General features: G+C 39.9%; 1 protein-coding gene across 1 annotated transcript; it reads right to left on the minus strand.

The window, feature by feature from the left end:
• Positions 1-4,451: 4,451 nt before the first annotated feature.
• LOC139450019 (alpha-amylase-like) lies at positions 4,452-13,835 on the minus strand. Its single transcript, XM_071231639.1, has 8 exons — positions 13,739-13,835; positions 13,389-13,531; positions 10,479-10,633; positions 9,523-9,867; positions 6,957-7,729; positions 6,025-6,273; positions 5,579-5,810; positions 4,452-4,732 (listed from the first exon to the last, which is right to left on the minus strand). Exons 1-8 carry the CDS (start codon positions 13,833-13,835, stop codon positions 4,495-4,497), a joined length of 2,232 nt encoding a protein of 743 aa, XP_071087740.1. The 3' UTR covers positions 4,452-4,494.
• Between the last annotated feature and the right edge of the window lie 381 nt (positions 13,836-14,216).

Consider the following 14,216-nt stretch of genomic DNA (forward strand, 5'->3'; position numbering starts at 1 on the left):
TGTTTGTCGTCACGCGTGGCACCATGTTTGCATGGCAAAACGAAGTACATCACGTAGGCATATACCTACATCAAGTTCATGTCTGTGCCTGTCGATTCACCTTTAGAAATTCAGGCAACACCTTTAGAATTCCACACCATGATCGTAGCGCTGAGGTGATTGCCACTCACCGACTTTTAACATAGACGAACGGCTGTCACAGTGGGCTACAATACACGATCGCCTTGTGGAACGAGACCTTGCACCTGAAAGTTTACAAACACATCACCATACCCGATGACATGATTTGTGAAATGTTGTTGCAAAATCCTTCGCCGATATGACGTCAACCTAGCAACAAAGTGGCAGAGTCGTCGACTGTGGATGATAAGCTCGTCTCAGTGATAGTCTGGTCATTCTGTAATTTAACCTCAAGAAAATTGCAACAGAATTTTTTACGACTGTTTCCTTTTAATTGAATGTATTTGAGTTTGTATTAAAAAGTCTACCAAAATCAACCTTCGGGAAAATTTCCGCATCAAAAAAGATAAAAACCAACGAGGAGAATATGGCTTCTAGGGGCCGCCGTACATCAAGAAGAGCTCGCAAAGGGAGATAATTCGTAGTGATCTTGCTAGTGCCCAGGAAAATATTCAGAAAAAAAACAACGATAACAGAGCCGTATTATTTTATGGTAAGTTGACAAATACACATTTATTTAAAAATGTAAATAATAATGATGAAAATATAAGCAGTTGGCTTCCAATATACTTCTAACATGCCCATCAACATAAATTGTATAGCGTCGTCTGCTATGTAACTACGGCCGCACCAGCAGAGAACATGTGTGTTAAACACGACCGATAACCATATTCCTGTCTTTTAAAAACTCACCCAACATTGTTACAATTATTAGAAACATAATTATGTGAAAAATTATTTGGAAAAGTGGACCCTCCTTGATAGAATAAAAAATGTATGGAAGCCCATGAGTGACATGATGTATAATCATTTGTGTAATGCGTACGTAATTTGCAATTCATTAAATTCTTTACGTTTTACAACCAATCTTGACAATATTGATATCGGAACAAGTTAACTATTTCTAAAACACCCGATATTGACATTTCTCGTCTTGAGTGCATTTGTTTTACTATCTAAAGTCACAAAATTAACTCTTTTAACCGGCTTGTAACTTTTTTTTTGTCTGGGAAATTGGTGAAAACCGGAACCAGGAAAATTCAGCAAATGCAGATGGAATTACTTGAAATATATAGGAATTTAAACAACTTTACTCTCTTTTGGCACGATGCTTTCAGACATTTTTCTTCTTTCAGAATTACGGCTACCATTCTGGAACGGCATGATCTCAGACAACAGCGCCAGTGGATTCTGTCTCCGTTTCTTGACTTGAAACTAAATTTGTAGCAGGAGTTGACCAAATACTGTCCCCAAAGATTGTTTGGAATACAGCGAGGCGTGTTTATTCGCCGAAGGCCCGGGTTCGATTCCCCATATGGGTGCAATGCGTGAAGCCCATTTCTGGTGTCCCTCGGGGTACTCGCTGCCGCCAAACAAAGACCTGAGGACATCCCATTAGGGGTCGCGTCAGAACGACCTTTCATCCGACCAATCAGAGCGTCTCTTACCAGATCATGAAAGTGACAGTCGGAACGTGTTTTCTAATCATGCAACCACGAAATATTTGACACGGGGTATTCCGAACGACAGTTACAGGTTTTATGATTATATCCATACAATCTAGGCCATCTATAGGCCATTTCAGAGTGTTCTTCTTATCAGCTTTATTTTTTTTATCGAGAATACGTCAAAATATGTTTCGAAGCGTAGTCGCCAGTTTGAAACTAGTGTCTAGCTGCCTTCTAATTGGCTAATGTCGATTTCTTGTCAGTCATTTCATTGGTCGGTCAAAATTCGAGAAAGGTCGTTCTGACGTGACCCGTAATGGGATGTCCTCAGATCTTTGTTTAGCGGTAGAGAGCACTAAGATCTGATTTTAATTAGATTGCTCACGGGGGCACGGGTGGCCCAGTCGTCTAAGCCGCGCGATTCGCTGTGCAGAGTTGCGTCCCTTTGGGCACCTCCGAAGCCTATGATTGTGGGTTCGAATCCCGGTTCGCCCCGATTACGTTTCTAGGTTTGTCAGCACCAAACCCGCGCTCGTGGGTTTCACCGAAGACCTTTCCTCTCACATTAAGCTGACACACCGTGATATAACTGGAATAATGTCAAAAGCGGCGTCAAACCCAACTCACTCACTCATGTGTCTCCCGCCTTGATATAACGGCGTCAAACCCAATCCATTCACTCATGTGTCTCCCGCCTTGATATAACTGGAATATTGCTAAAAGCGGCGTAAAACCATACTCGCTCACTCATGTGTCTCCCGCCTTGATATAACGGCGTCAAACCCAACTCACTCACTCATGTGTCTCCCGCCTTGATTATAACTGGAATATTGCTAAAAGCGGCGTAAAACCATACTCGCTCACTCATGTGTCTCCCGCCTTGATATAACGGCGTCAAACCCAACTCACTCACTCATGTGTCTCCCGCCTTGATTATAACTGGAATATTGCTAAAAGCGGCGTAAAACCATACTCACTCACTCACTTGAGCGTTTGCCATATTGCTATGCTATGCAATAGTCTATGATTATCTTGTACTTATACTCAAATTGAATAGATTCGCTCACTAAAATAAATGAATCTATAGTCAGTATAGCCTGTGTTCACTCAGCGTATCAGGGAGAGTAATAGCTAACCGGCTGACATGAGTTTCGCCGGGGCCCCTTTCACCAGAATAGACTGTAGTCGGCCAACTACTCATGCGTTACCAAGTTCCAGTTCTTTATGATATTAACAGATTTATTTCCATAAAGTGGAGGGGTTTGCAAACAAACAAATTTTGCTTATCTGAATGCCTCTCCCAAACATGATACACATACAAATTACAATGTATTAAAGTGATATGAGAAATAGCATACATGATATAATTGACATTAAAGATGATTATTGTTCTGTAAGTGTTTTATTACTGGATTATCTTTTGAAACTACAGCTACGTTATATTATTTATATCTAGCACAACAACATCACAGTATCATATATACTTGCCGTAAAAGGCGACTACTAACGGGATCGGGTGGTCAGTATCGCTGACTTGGTTGATGCATGGATCGATGCTCATGATGTCAATCACTGGATTGTCTGGCCCAGACTCGATTATTTATTGGCCGCCGTCATATAGCTGCAATATTGCTGAGCGCGGCATTATACAACAACAACAAAATTAACTTCTGAAATATGCAACCAATATACTTACTTAACGAATGAGTGTTCAACTATCAGTAGTTGTGAATGAGAATCGGAGTTGATAAAAGTTGGGATTTATACGACAATAGTTTGGTAATAATTTTCTTTCAAATCTTAAACATGTATACTGGAACATATGATATTCATTTCCCCACGTACGCGAGTAACAATTCGGACAGAGTCTCAATCTAAGGAACATTCTGCCACGCCCCGGTTCTACGGACAAAATAGTATTTCTTGTACGAAATTGTAAAATTTGTATTGAAGGACTCTTGACTTATCAAAATCATCCATTGTCTTTTGAATTATATAAACGTCAAAACTTGCATCCAAATAACATAAAGTAGCAAATATTTCAGTCGGAGGCTTGGAGGCTTGCTCATTGTTACCTCAGACTGTCACTGGCTACAATTATTAATGGCTTTGTATGAATGCCCCCCCCCCCCCCACCACCCCACCCCCATCTTGTGACCTTGAGAAAGGTCATTCCCATGAGTTGATTTTGGTAGACTTTTTTTTCCTGAAAGCTGACATGCTACCAAATAACATAAAGTATGAATTAATTCTGTTGCAATTTTCTTGAGGTTGGCCCTTTTTTTCGACCAAAATGACCAGACTACTAACGCTCTGTCATTTCCCCTACCACAGAACGTGCAGTGCATGCGTGCTTGCGCTGTGCCTTCCAGGTTTGTCACTCCTACGTGTCATGTACACATTTCTATACAAAATTACATGATAGTTTCTTAAAGAACTTCATCCGTCATGGGTCTTAAAATAAACAAAATTCAGATTATGTTGGGTACAGGGTATTCATGGTCAAGTACCGTATTGATGTTTCATACACTTTTCTGGATTTCGATTTTTTTTACAATTCATCGTTCTCATTTGGATCTGTTGAGGTGCAGGAAATTTTGCGGCAAAGTCATGATGGTTTAACTGAACACAATCTCTGTGTACTTATGTTGAAAATAACTTTGTTATGTGTCAGGTGTTAATTGCTTTTATTAAAAAACTCAATTTTTTTCTTGTTGCTTAATTATTTTCTCCACATATGCGGGATACGATACAATATATGATAATTACATGATGGTCATGTTTATAATATTATTCATTTACATGATAATGAGGACATATATACACAGTAGGAAATGGATTTTATTCATCCTTCAGTTTGTGTCTTTTATGCAGGGAGTATTTCACAAGTATTGGTGTCCCAGTGGAAGACATTGACGTACCCACAACGGCCCATGTGGTTCTGCGATTGATAGGGGGGGTCTATGGCACCAGCACCTGAACATTTGTCCCCATACATGATGCCTTCCCAAGCTCCGTTCACCTCAGCCTTTACCTCAAAGAAGCTGTTCACCGTCTTTGAACAGTCCATATCTACATCCACCAACCAGTAGTGTTCGCCATATCTAGAAAAGAACATACTTTCAGCACTTACGCATACATCTGAAGCAGTATGCTTGTAAATTGAATATTGTTATATTTCAAAGTATCATTATAGTAACCAAACATGAATTAAATTAATAAGTTAACCTAAATATTTAGCCATTTCGTTCTAAGGTTTATGGCTATTGTCACTGGGTCAGTCACAGGCTTGGCCTGTGATTAGGTGCCATATAATTACGATTTCTAGTCAGCTGATCAGTAACTGGAACTCTAGTGGCCTGGCATAAGTCAACTGGAATTTAGTTGGCTGTTTGGGATTGATTTCTTAAATGCTGGTTTCAAATTGATTGATCCTGGATTGGTGTTGTTGACTTAAAGCCCTCTGTGTGGGCCGAACTGAAATATGTTATGTCAGCAGAAACTAGTTCAAAAAGTCTATTGACTACCTTTCAATGAGTTCTACCAGTTTGAAGCATGTGAAGAGTTAGTGTGGATAACATAAATCAACAACACTAATGGCTCAGGGCGATTTGAAACCTTCATTGAATGACCCCTCTAACCACGTGGATGGAGGAACTACTTGGTCCACATTCAATGTTTTGGTCGTGATTGGATAATGGGTTTTGTTTGGTTCTGAAACCGTTCTACCACAAATTTGTCAAAGCTGATGTTTTAATCTGACGACTGATCATAGCATTTCTATTTTATGATCCCCTACATTTTTGTGAGAGATTATATCAAGTTGTCTGGCATACACCTGTAAAATTACATTCCATTGTAATATTGCATATTCATTCACTAGATAATTGGTTATTTTGGCAGAAAGCATGAATATTCCGAATATGATTTTCGTAAAATGTTTTACTAACGTGTTGTATTTATTATATTCTCCTTTGTTTGGATTGTTTGTTGTCCACACAGCTGGAGTTCCCTCTGCTGCTCTGCCGTTGTATGCACCCTGACCTGGCTCTCGACCAAACCAATCCAGATAGTTGTCTCCCTTGCTCCAGGCATTATAACTAGCAAAGTGGATACTGGAGCCTAGTTTTGTGTGGCGTATTGGAATAGCACACGGGCTAGTGGAAACATCACTGGAGCAACCTGTCGAAACATCAATCAGAAACTTCATTTATTTCAAACTTTCATTAATTTCTTTAGCATAGTAAAGGACAAGGTCATTATGTGTAATTTCAGAACATAAGCAAAACATTCACTTTAACAAATCTTTAATGCATGTTTGAACAAGTTATTAACATGAATCAACCCCTACCTTTAAGATATATTGAAGGTAAAACTGATCCCTTTTTATACCCACCGTTGACATGACTATGATCAATGCCCCCCCTTAAGAACACATCTTGTCCAGGGTTGGTCCGTCTCTGCACCAAGATGATAGTTCGCTTCCAACTCCCTGTGTTGTTGTCTGGAGTTACTAAAGGGGCAGCTGTAGTTGGGGAGTCTGTGATGACAGGGCCTGAAGTAACTCCAGGGCTAGTTCCTGTATTCCCACCTACGTTGCTGCCATGGGTTACCCCATTGCCATGTGTAGGACCATTTGCACCACCTTCAGGACCGCATCAGAATATTGTAAATTTTTTAGTGCTTTTGTGAAATAAGATGATCAACAAGAAAAGGGATCAAGGATTAACAAAAATGATTCCCTATTTTGACTTGTACAATATGTTCCCGATTTTTTTCAGGTGAATAATTGACTTCCCTTTGAATTTTTTTATGATGAATGCCACAGGTGGGGCAGGATACGCTCACCAATGCGAACTCATCACTATGAACTCATCACTTTGGTTGGTAGGTTGGTTGGTTTGTTGTTTAACGCCGCACTCAGCAATATTCCAGCTATATGATGGCGGTCTGTAAATAATCGAGTCAGGACCAGACAATCCAGTGATTAATATCATGAGCATCGATCCACACTTAAAGGGATCAATGACATGCATCAACCAAGTCAGCGAGCCTAACCACCCAATCCCGTTAGTCGCCTTTTACGACAAGCATAGTCACCTTTTACGGCAAGCATGGGTTGCTGAAGACCTATTCTACTCCGGAATCTTCACGGGTCCATCACTATGGTATCATCATTATGTGAAAGTGATTCATAAACACATGCTCATGATATAGTTGAATCGTACAGACGACAGTTTTTGCAGAAATGTTATGTGAGTATCAAAAGGGTTTTATTTACTACAAGAAGTATTTCATCAAACTACTAATCAATAAACCAAAACATACCAACAATAAAAGCGGCAATGGGTTCATCATTGTTGTCAATGAGGATATGAGCATTTCCTGAGCCATCCACTGTTATCTTCAGTTGACAGTTGTGCACCAAGTCACAGTAATCTCCAGCTGGCAGCCCTGTTTGGAATGTTTGGTCCAGATGTCCTTGCTTTGCCATCACAAAGAAGCCCTTGTTACCTCTGGCAAAGGCGACAACGTCCCCACTATCATACCAGTGTTCGATGCCTGTCCCAGCTACAACATTCCTGAACGCCACCATGTTAGCAATTGGATCCCACCTGTGCTCACAAACCCAGCCATTACCGCATGAGCCATCTGCATTAATAGTAACATCTTTTGCAGAGAAGTCTGCGTTGTGAGGCGGTCCAGCATCAGTATCACTTCCGAAGAAATAACTGCTCATCACTCGGACAAAACCATAATTGTAGGCCAAAGTAAACGCCTGAGCCATCTTGTAATCTCTGGGTGTTTTATGGGTGATGAGGTTCCCTCCACCACCATGGCCTCTCTGATTGTCATGATTATCAACAAAGACGAAGGCGTGTGAAGACTCTGCCATACCCCAACCATAATCCACCACCCCACCAAGCTGACCAAAGTCATGGGTTCCATAAGCTATCTTTTGACAGTACCGGAACTCTGTCACATAGCCTAAGTCGTAGTACTCGTTCACCTTGATTGCGCCATCATTCTGGTCGATTACTTCATGGAAGAAAAATGCCTTACCACCTTCTGGTAGATCCTTAATTCGTTCCTGAATAGCCCTAGACACAAGTTGAAAAATGTGAATATCAACACCTGGTGATAGTTTAATAAATTATTTTGTAAAGTAAAACATATGATAAAATTGTAAAGCAAACACAGTTATGTGTTGATTTATATCCCACAACAATCACAGCTTAACACTCGACACATGACTCACAACAAACCTACAGTTAGTTACTGTAGAGTCCCAGACGTTACCAGTGGCACATAAATGGTATTTAACTACTCAACAGAATTCAAGGAACTCCCAACTTATTATCTATCATGGTCATACTGATTAACATTCTTTAACTTCTTTTGATTAGTAGATATAGAATTCCAGAATTTCAGTTGGAAATGACCTAATCAATATACACATCCTAATGTATAAATAATCCAATATTGTGTGTTTGTTTTACAATTTAACAGATAACAAACACACACGCACACAAACACAAACACACAAACACACACACACACAAAGAAAAAAGTTAAGCACACCCCTATTTCTGAAGCTTGACAAATGGCAAAAATCATGGCATAGGATGACTGACCAGAGGAGCTGGGCGATACCAATGTCATCGAATAGAACAAACATTTGACAACAAGTAAAGAAGATATTGGTGAGCTGTGGTTGAAATTTACTGACAAAAACATCATGGTAACACTGGTACTGTTTTTGACCTTAGACATCACCTCAAAATAGTATGGACCTGCAGGATTAACTGAACGAGTTACGTTTGATGTTTCATGTGAAAAATTTCCTTCAAGTCTCTACTAGCCCGGATGACGCATTCCACCCTACGTCTCATGCCTCCAGTCAGACATTGTATCCGTTGATGAATCAACAACAACCACTCCTGATGCAATGCTGCTTCCATATGGCATAAATCATGTACAGGAGGAACCCGTGCCTATATGCACCGCCCCAGAATATCCCAAACATGTTCACATTTGAGCTCATTGATGGCCAGGGTAGAGTCGTTATTGCATTGGCCCTCATGTAATCTATGACTGCATGCAAATGATGAGGCCTGGCATTGTCATCCATCTACTGAGGTCGAGTAGCAAGAGGGTGGTTGGCAAAATGAGGAAAGACGACTGGCCTCAAAACGTCCCGTATGTACTGAGCCCCTGTTAAGTTGCCCCTTATGGTAGCCCGTGTTTCGTTGCCTCCAAGCTCTCGTTGTTCCATGAGTAACATAGAGTAGAAAGTGACTTGCGTGTGACCAGTGGATACGTCTCCAAGTTCTTAGTTTCCAGTTCTGGTGTGCTAAGCGAGCAGCTTTGAGGGGATCTCTCAACAAGGGACGCTATATGACTCGTCTAGCCCTCAGTCCTACTGCTTTCAGCTGGTTCCTGATTGTTCTGGTGCTGAAATGACGATTGGGCAACCACAGCTGTTTCAGACGAGCACTTGTTAAAAAGGGTTCTTGGTGTATAAGATAAAGAGGGTCCCTGTCTTTGCAATGTGTCATCACAGAGGGTTTTCCGCATCTGGGACGGTCCTGTACATCACCGATCTGAGCATGTTTCTCGACTTAACGGCTTACGACAGTGTGATGATACCCCCAATTCCAACCAATGGCATTACAAGACATTCCTGCGTTAAGCAATTTTAACGTTTGCATATACTGCTTTTAGAGACACTTGATGCTAGCAAACTGCACAGGCTTACCTGATGATCACATCATCTCTCAAAAACATAATTATATCTTTCATGACTGTTACAAATATTGGGACCAAACAATAATGAAATATGTTAGGGTGTGCTTAACTTTTTTCTTTGTCTATATATTGTACTTTATCGTACTTAATGTCAGCAGGCCACATGTGTTTTGCAGCATCGATTCTGAAGCCAGCAACACCTAGGTCGATGAGATGATCGTAGAAGCCAGCAATCTTGTCTCTCACATACTCTATACTTTGATCTAGATCGGTGAGACCAACGAGGTTGCAGTTCCTGACGTTGTTTGGGTCTCCATAATTATTGACATTGCCATCACCTGAGGGACATTTACTGCGAGAGTTGAAATGTTCCCGTCTGTAAGGAACCCCGGGGAAGTCATATGCATCAGAATTAAACTTGCTTCCAGCAGTTCCAGTGCCAGTTCGACCAAGCCCAGCCATGTGGTTCACAACAGAGTCGACATAAATTCTAGGAACAGAAATGTGATTGAGTAGGCTAAATTTATTTCTCAAGTATGCATGTTTCAATATCACTTACTTGAGGGTAGAAAAATAACAATGTGTGAGATATACATCTTACGATTGTCTTCAATGACAACGGCCTGTAGAAATTTATCGGTCATTTCCAGTATGTTTGTAAACAGTTTAGTAATATAGAATGAGACACTAGTTTAATATCAAAATGGAGGTTGAAGATTCTTTTTTTAATTAGGCTGAACATTGCAAAAGAAGAACTTTGACAACTTTGAATTAGAAGTTGTATTAATATCTGAATCTATCTTTCAAAATTAATACTATAGCTTTTGTTGAGGTAAACTGATTAAGCTATAGATAGGAGGTGAAACATCCTTTTTTATGTTGTATGTATGGAATGAAAGGAATGGTTGCCTCAATTATAGTACATCTTATCTCTTCGAACCTTTGGGATTCGGTCTAAAGAGGATAACGTATGCCCGGGATATTGCTCATGCCATTAACCACTGGTTTGCCCGGCCCAGGCCTAGTAAAATATCGTTCACTCACTAATAAAAATAATAGTCATCCCTAGGTCATGTAACTAGTGTTGCAAATACATTTTACCTGACCCCAACTTTCTTGCACCTCTGAACCATGTCCTTGAACTGTTGCTCATTGCCTGATCTGCTGGTGAGTTTGTAACTGACTGGCTGGTACCTCTCCCACCAAGGACGGGCATATTCCTTCGTCACCATCACATGTTCATTTACTGGGGATACCTATATTGTATTTAATAATAATAATTGAAAAAATTATTGTGCAACATACATTCGAGAAAATTGTAGATGATGTTGTTGACCATCGTGGAGTTCTGTTACCCCTGTTGACACTAATCTTCGTGGTGCATATGTAACACATTAGGAGGCCGAGGCGGCTGTTAATTGTGCCAAGTGTGGTAAGGCAGTGGGTTTAGGTTACATTCCAGTTGAAGTGATAACAAATTATCCTGCATTGTTATTCTGTTAAGGATTTTGTAGATATCCTTTCGAAAGTACCTCTTGTTCAGATGCTTAAATACAAATTATTATTTATCCTATCAAAAAAGCCTGGGATGTCATATGATGTCTTTAATACTCTAAACAACAATTTGGTGCTGACAGTTTTGGGGGAATTAGATAATTTTGTTTTATAAAACTATCAAAAATAGAGCCTGTCACTTTTTCTTGGGCTTAGAAATAAAACTCAAAATGTAGCCATCACGCGGTGAGATGGGTCAGCTGTCCAGTGCAAGAAAACAGAACTGTAACATAACTGTAACTGTAACTATTGAGGATGACATACATTTTGTAACTACATACATATTCTATTCTAACTTAAGATTTTCTCTGTGAGCCTATGCCTGTTAACTCAAGCCCACAGATCTCCCACTGACTAGTTTGTATATAATGCAAAATGATCTGCTTATTTTCGGGTTTTGGGGGTAGAGTCATGTTGTTGTTTTCTTCATTTTGGGACCTGAGATTTTTTTCTTATGAAAATATACTTGAGATTTTTTTTGTACGGCACATTTTAAATTCAACCTATGGAAAGAATGTTAAAATTTTCTCACTGTTCACTTACAGATAATAACTGTACAGATGTAGGTGATTTTGAAACAGAGTAATGAAAATAGCAGTATAATAAAGCATTTTATAAAATGATAAATAAAATGCCATTTTTACAACATCATGTGTAGCAAAACCTTAATGAAAAATTACCAAACTGAAAGTTGGACTGGTTGTGTCCAAAGCCCTGAACAGTGTTGCAAAATGGTTGAGAATGTATAGTCCAAACACAACCACAACATTTTGTTGAGTAATGCATGCGCTACATTTCCCAGATTAGTGGAACTTGAGTTTGAAGTGAAACTTTTGATGCATTTGCAGCATGCCAGCCTACAAAGATCTGGATATAGAAGGAACGATGTACTGTTCATTCACACCCAAACCATTGGACAGTGACAAATATCATGCTGAGATTAACGGTACTGAAAGAACAAGGCATTGGTATGATACATCAAGAAGCAACGCACGACCATGTTGCAAGGAGTTTGGGCTGTAGCCGAATGACAGTCACCAGGCTGATGGTCCGTAACAGGCACACTAGATGGAGGGGAGAAAGGCGATACTTCATCATGGACAGCCACGACTAGTCATGCACCATAACAATACCACTGAACATCGTGGACTTTTTGTCCCCCAAAGTATTAAAAAAATATTGAAAGTCCAAGTACACAGTAGAATGCATTTCTCCAATCACAAAGATCAGTTTTTGCCTCAAAACGCACCCATTAGGAAAGAATGTTCCAGACAAGAGCAGGAAATGATTGAAGCCATTATCATTCAGCCCAGCTCTTCTGAATGGCACTTTCCCATTGTCATGGTTAAAAAAACATGATAGCTCTTAACCGCTTTGCCTCAATATGTTTAGTGTGCTTGATTGTGCTAGTGGCTTTTGGCAAATACCACTCCATTCCAATGCAGAACACAAGTCTGCCTAAATTACACCCGACTGTGTTTTTGGATGGAATCACCTCCCTTTTGGCCTAAAAAATGCTCCTATTGCAATCCTGCAAACCTTTTCAGGGACAATAAAAAAATTATTTGCATTACATACTAATATATGTAGATGAAATAATATTTTCTAAAACGTTTTTAGAACACTTGAGCCAGTATTCCAAAAGATCAAAGAAGCAGGACTCACTCTAAAACAAAACAAATGTAAATTAGTGACAAAACAAGTCACCTACTTAGGGCATATCTTCAGCAAAGATGGCATCCATGTCGATCCTTTAGAAATAGATTCAGTCACACAGATACCATCCTCTAAAAATGTCCATGACATGTGTCATTTCTTAGATTTGGCCTGGTATTGTCACCATTTTGAAGCAAACCTTTCTGGCATTGCCTCCCAATTTACAATTAAGGGTATATGATACTTAATGGTCATTTTCCATCTTAGTCAACAACTGTTATTGCTTCTTGAAATGGAAGATTTGAAATGATTATTAATAAATAAGGGTTACAGACATACAAAGACTATGGCTTTGCTCACGAAATATTATATATATTGATGAGGATAGCCATATTGTGGTCAAGACTTTTGATTGAGGCTGAGAAAAGCACGATGGAGGCTGAGCAAAATAGTTCCGTCCGCACGTGATGTTAAAAAACACACTTATAAAAATCTGTATTACTATATATTAAACCTGTGACCTCTCCACTGGGAATAATAAGAAAATGTATACAGCGAGTGATCAGTTCTTGATATGCTTCATTCTTTGCTTGGGGACGAACAGTACAAGACAAAAACAAACGTATTCCAGTAACATTTTCATTCAAATGAATTATTTTTGCACAAACAGTTGGCCCTTTGTGGTAAACTTATTTCCCGTGTATTGTTTGTGGTTCTGTTCTGCTACGCGCGTTAGATACAAAGTGGGATTAAACCATTGTAACATGGACCCAGATATGATCAGCCTTGAAAGGAACGTACCTGAACTCCACAAAAGCCCTTCTGAGATAAGAATCGTTCACACTCATTTGCAACGTCAGTCCATTTCCACTCAAACAGATGGACCATGACCTGCTTGCCATCACAGTGAGGGTCAGTGTGTGCTCCCCAGGTCAAACGCACAACTAAATGAAGCAAACACATCATCAACACCCCGATAACGTTCACTGTAATTAGCACAGTTATAATCCACACACACACACGCTCGCTAAAACACATACACACTCACACACACACAGAAAGAGAGAGAGGGATAAAAATACTTATGGTAGGCAAAGGTGTCAAACTTCTGATTCATTTACGAAATGTAGATACCATAATTTAAGACTTACTCAGGAGTATTCCAAGCAAAGGCAACATCTTGGCACTAACAATGCAGTCTCTCCCGGGACTTATATGTGTGACATGTGAGGGAAGATAAGATAACATGTGTTTCCGCAAAAAGGTCCGTGAGAACGGTAACGGCTGAAAAGGTAGGGCAAATAATGTGAACTTTTTACTGCAATATATACATACTCACAACAATGTAGTTTCTAAAATTTGGAGCTGAGACAAAAAGCCGTTTCTAAACTCTAACAGTTTCATTGCAGCAATTAAGTAAGGTTTGGGAAGCCATTGTTGTGCAAAGCTTGTCTAAAAGCCCGTGAAAGACTCAAGCCACCTGACAGCACGCGTACCGCTAAAAAGTGTCTATGAGCTGAACACATCACTGTGTTATTGTTCATACCCCATTCAGCGGGGCCACCGGTGGCCCAGTCGTCTAAGGCGCCGCAATTCGCTGTGCAAAGTTGCGTCCCTTACCCGGGTACC

This window comes from Haliotis cracherodii, unplaced genomic scaffold (genome assembly GCF_022045235.1).
Source record: "Haliotis cracherodii isolate W230 unplaced genomic scaffold, xgHalCrac1.p SCAF_8, whole genome shotgun sequence".
Taxonomy (NCBI): domain Eukaryota; kingdom Metazoa; phylum Mollusca; class Gastropoda; order Lepetellida; family Haliotidae; genus Haliotis; species Haliotis cracherodii.

What these genes read in the sequence shown, in the direction of transcription:
- LOC139450019 (XM_071231639.1), bottom strand. Translation starts at nt 13,835, where the DNA reads ATGTTATCTTATCTTCCCTCACATGTCACACATATAAGTCCCGGGAGA. An exon ending in TTTGCTTGGAATACTCCTGA is followed by an intron (nt 13,532 to 13,738) that starts GTAAGTCTTAAA and finishes TGCTTCATTTAG; the next exon opens with TTGTGCGTTTGACCTGGGGA. An exon ending in CATTGCCGCTTTTATTGTTG is followed by an intron (nt 6,274 to 6,956) that starts GTATGTTTTGGT and finishes GCGGTCCTGAAG; the next exon opens with GTGGTGCAAATGGTCCTACA.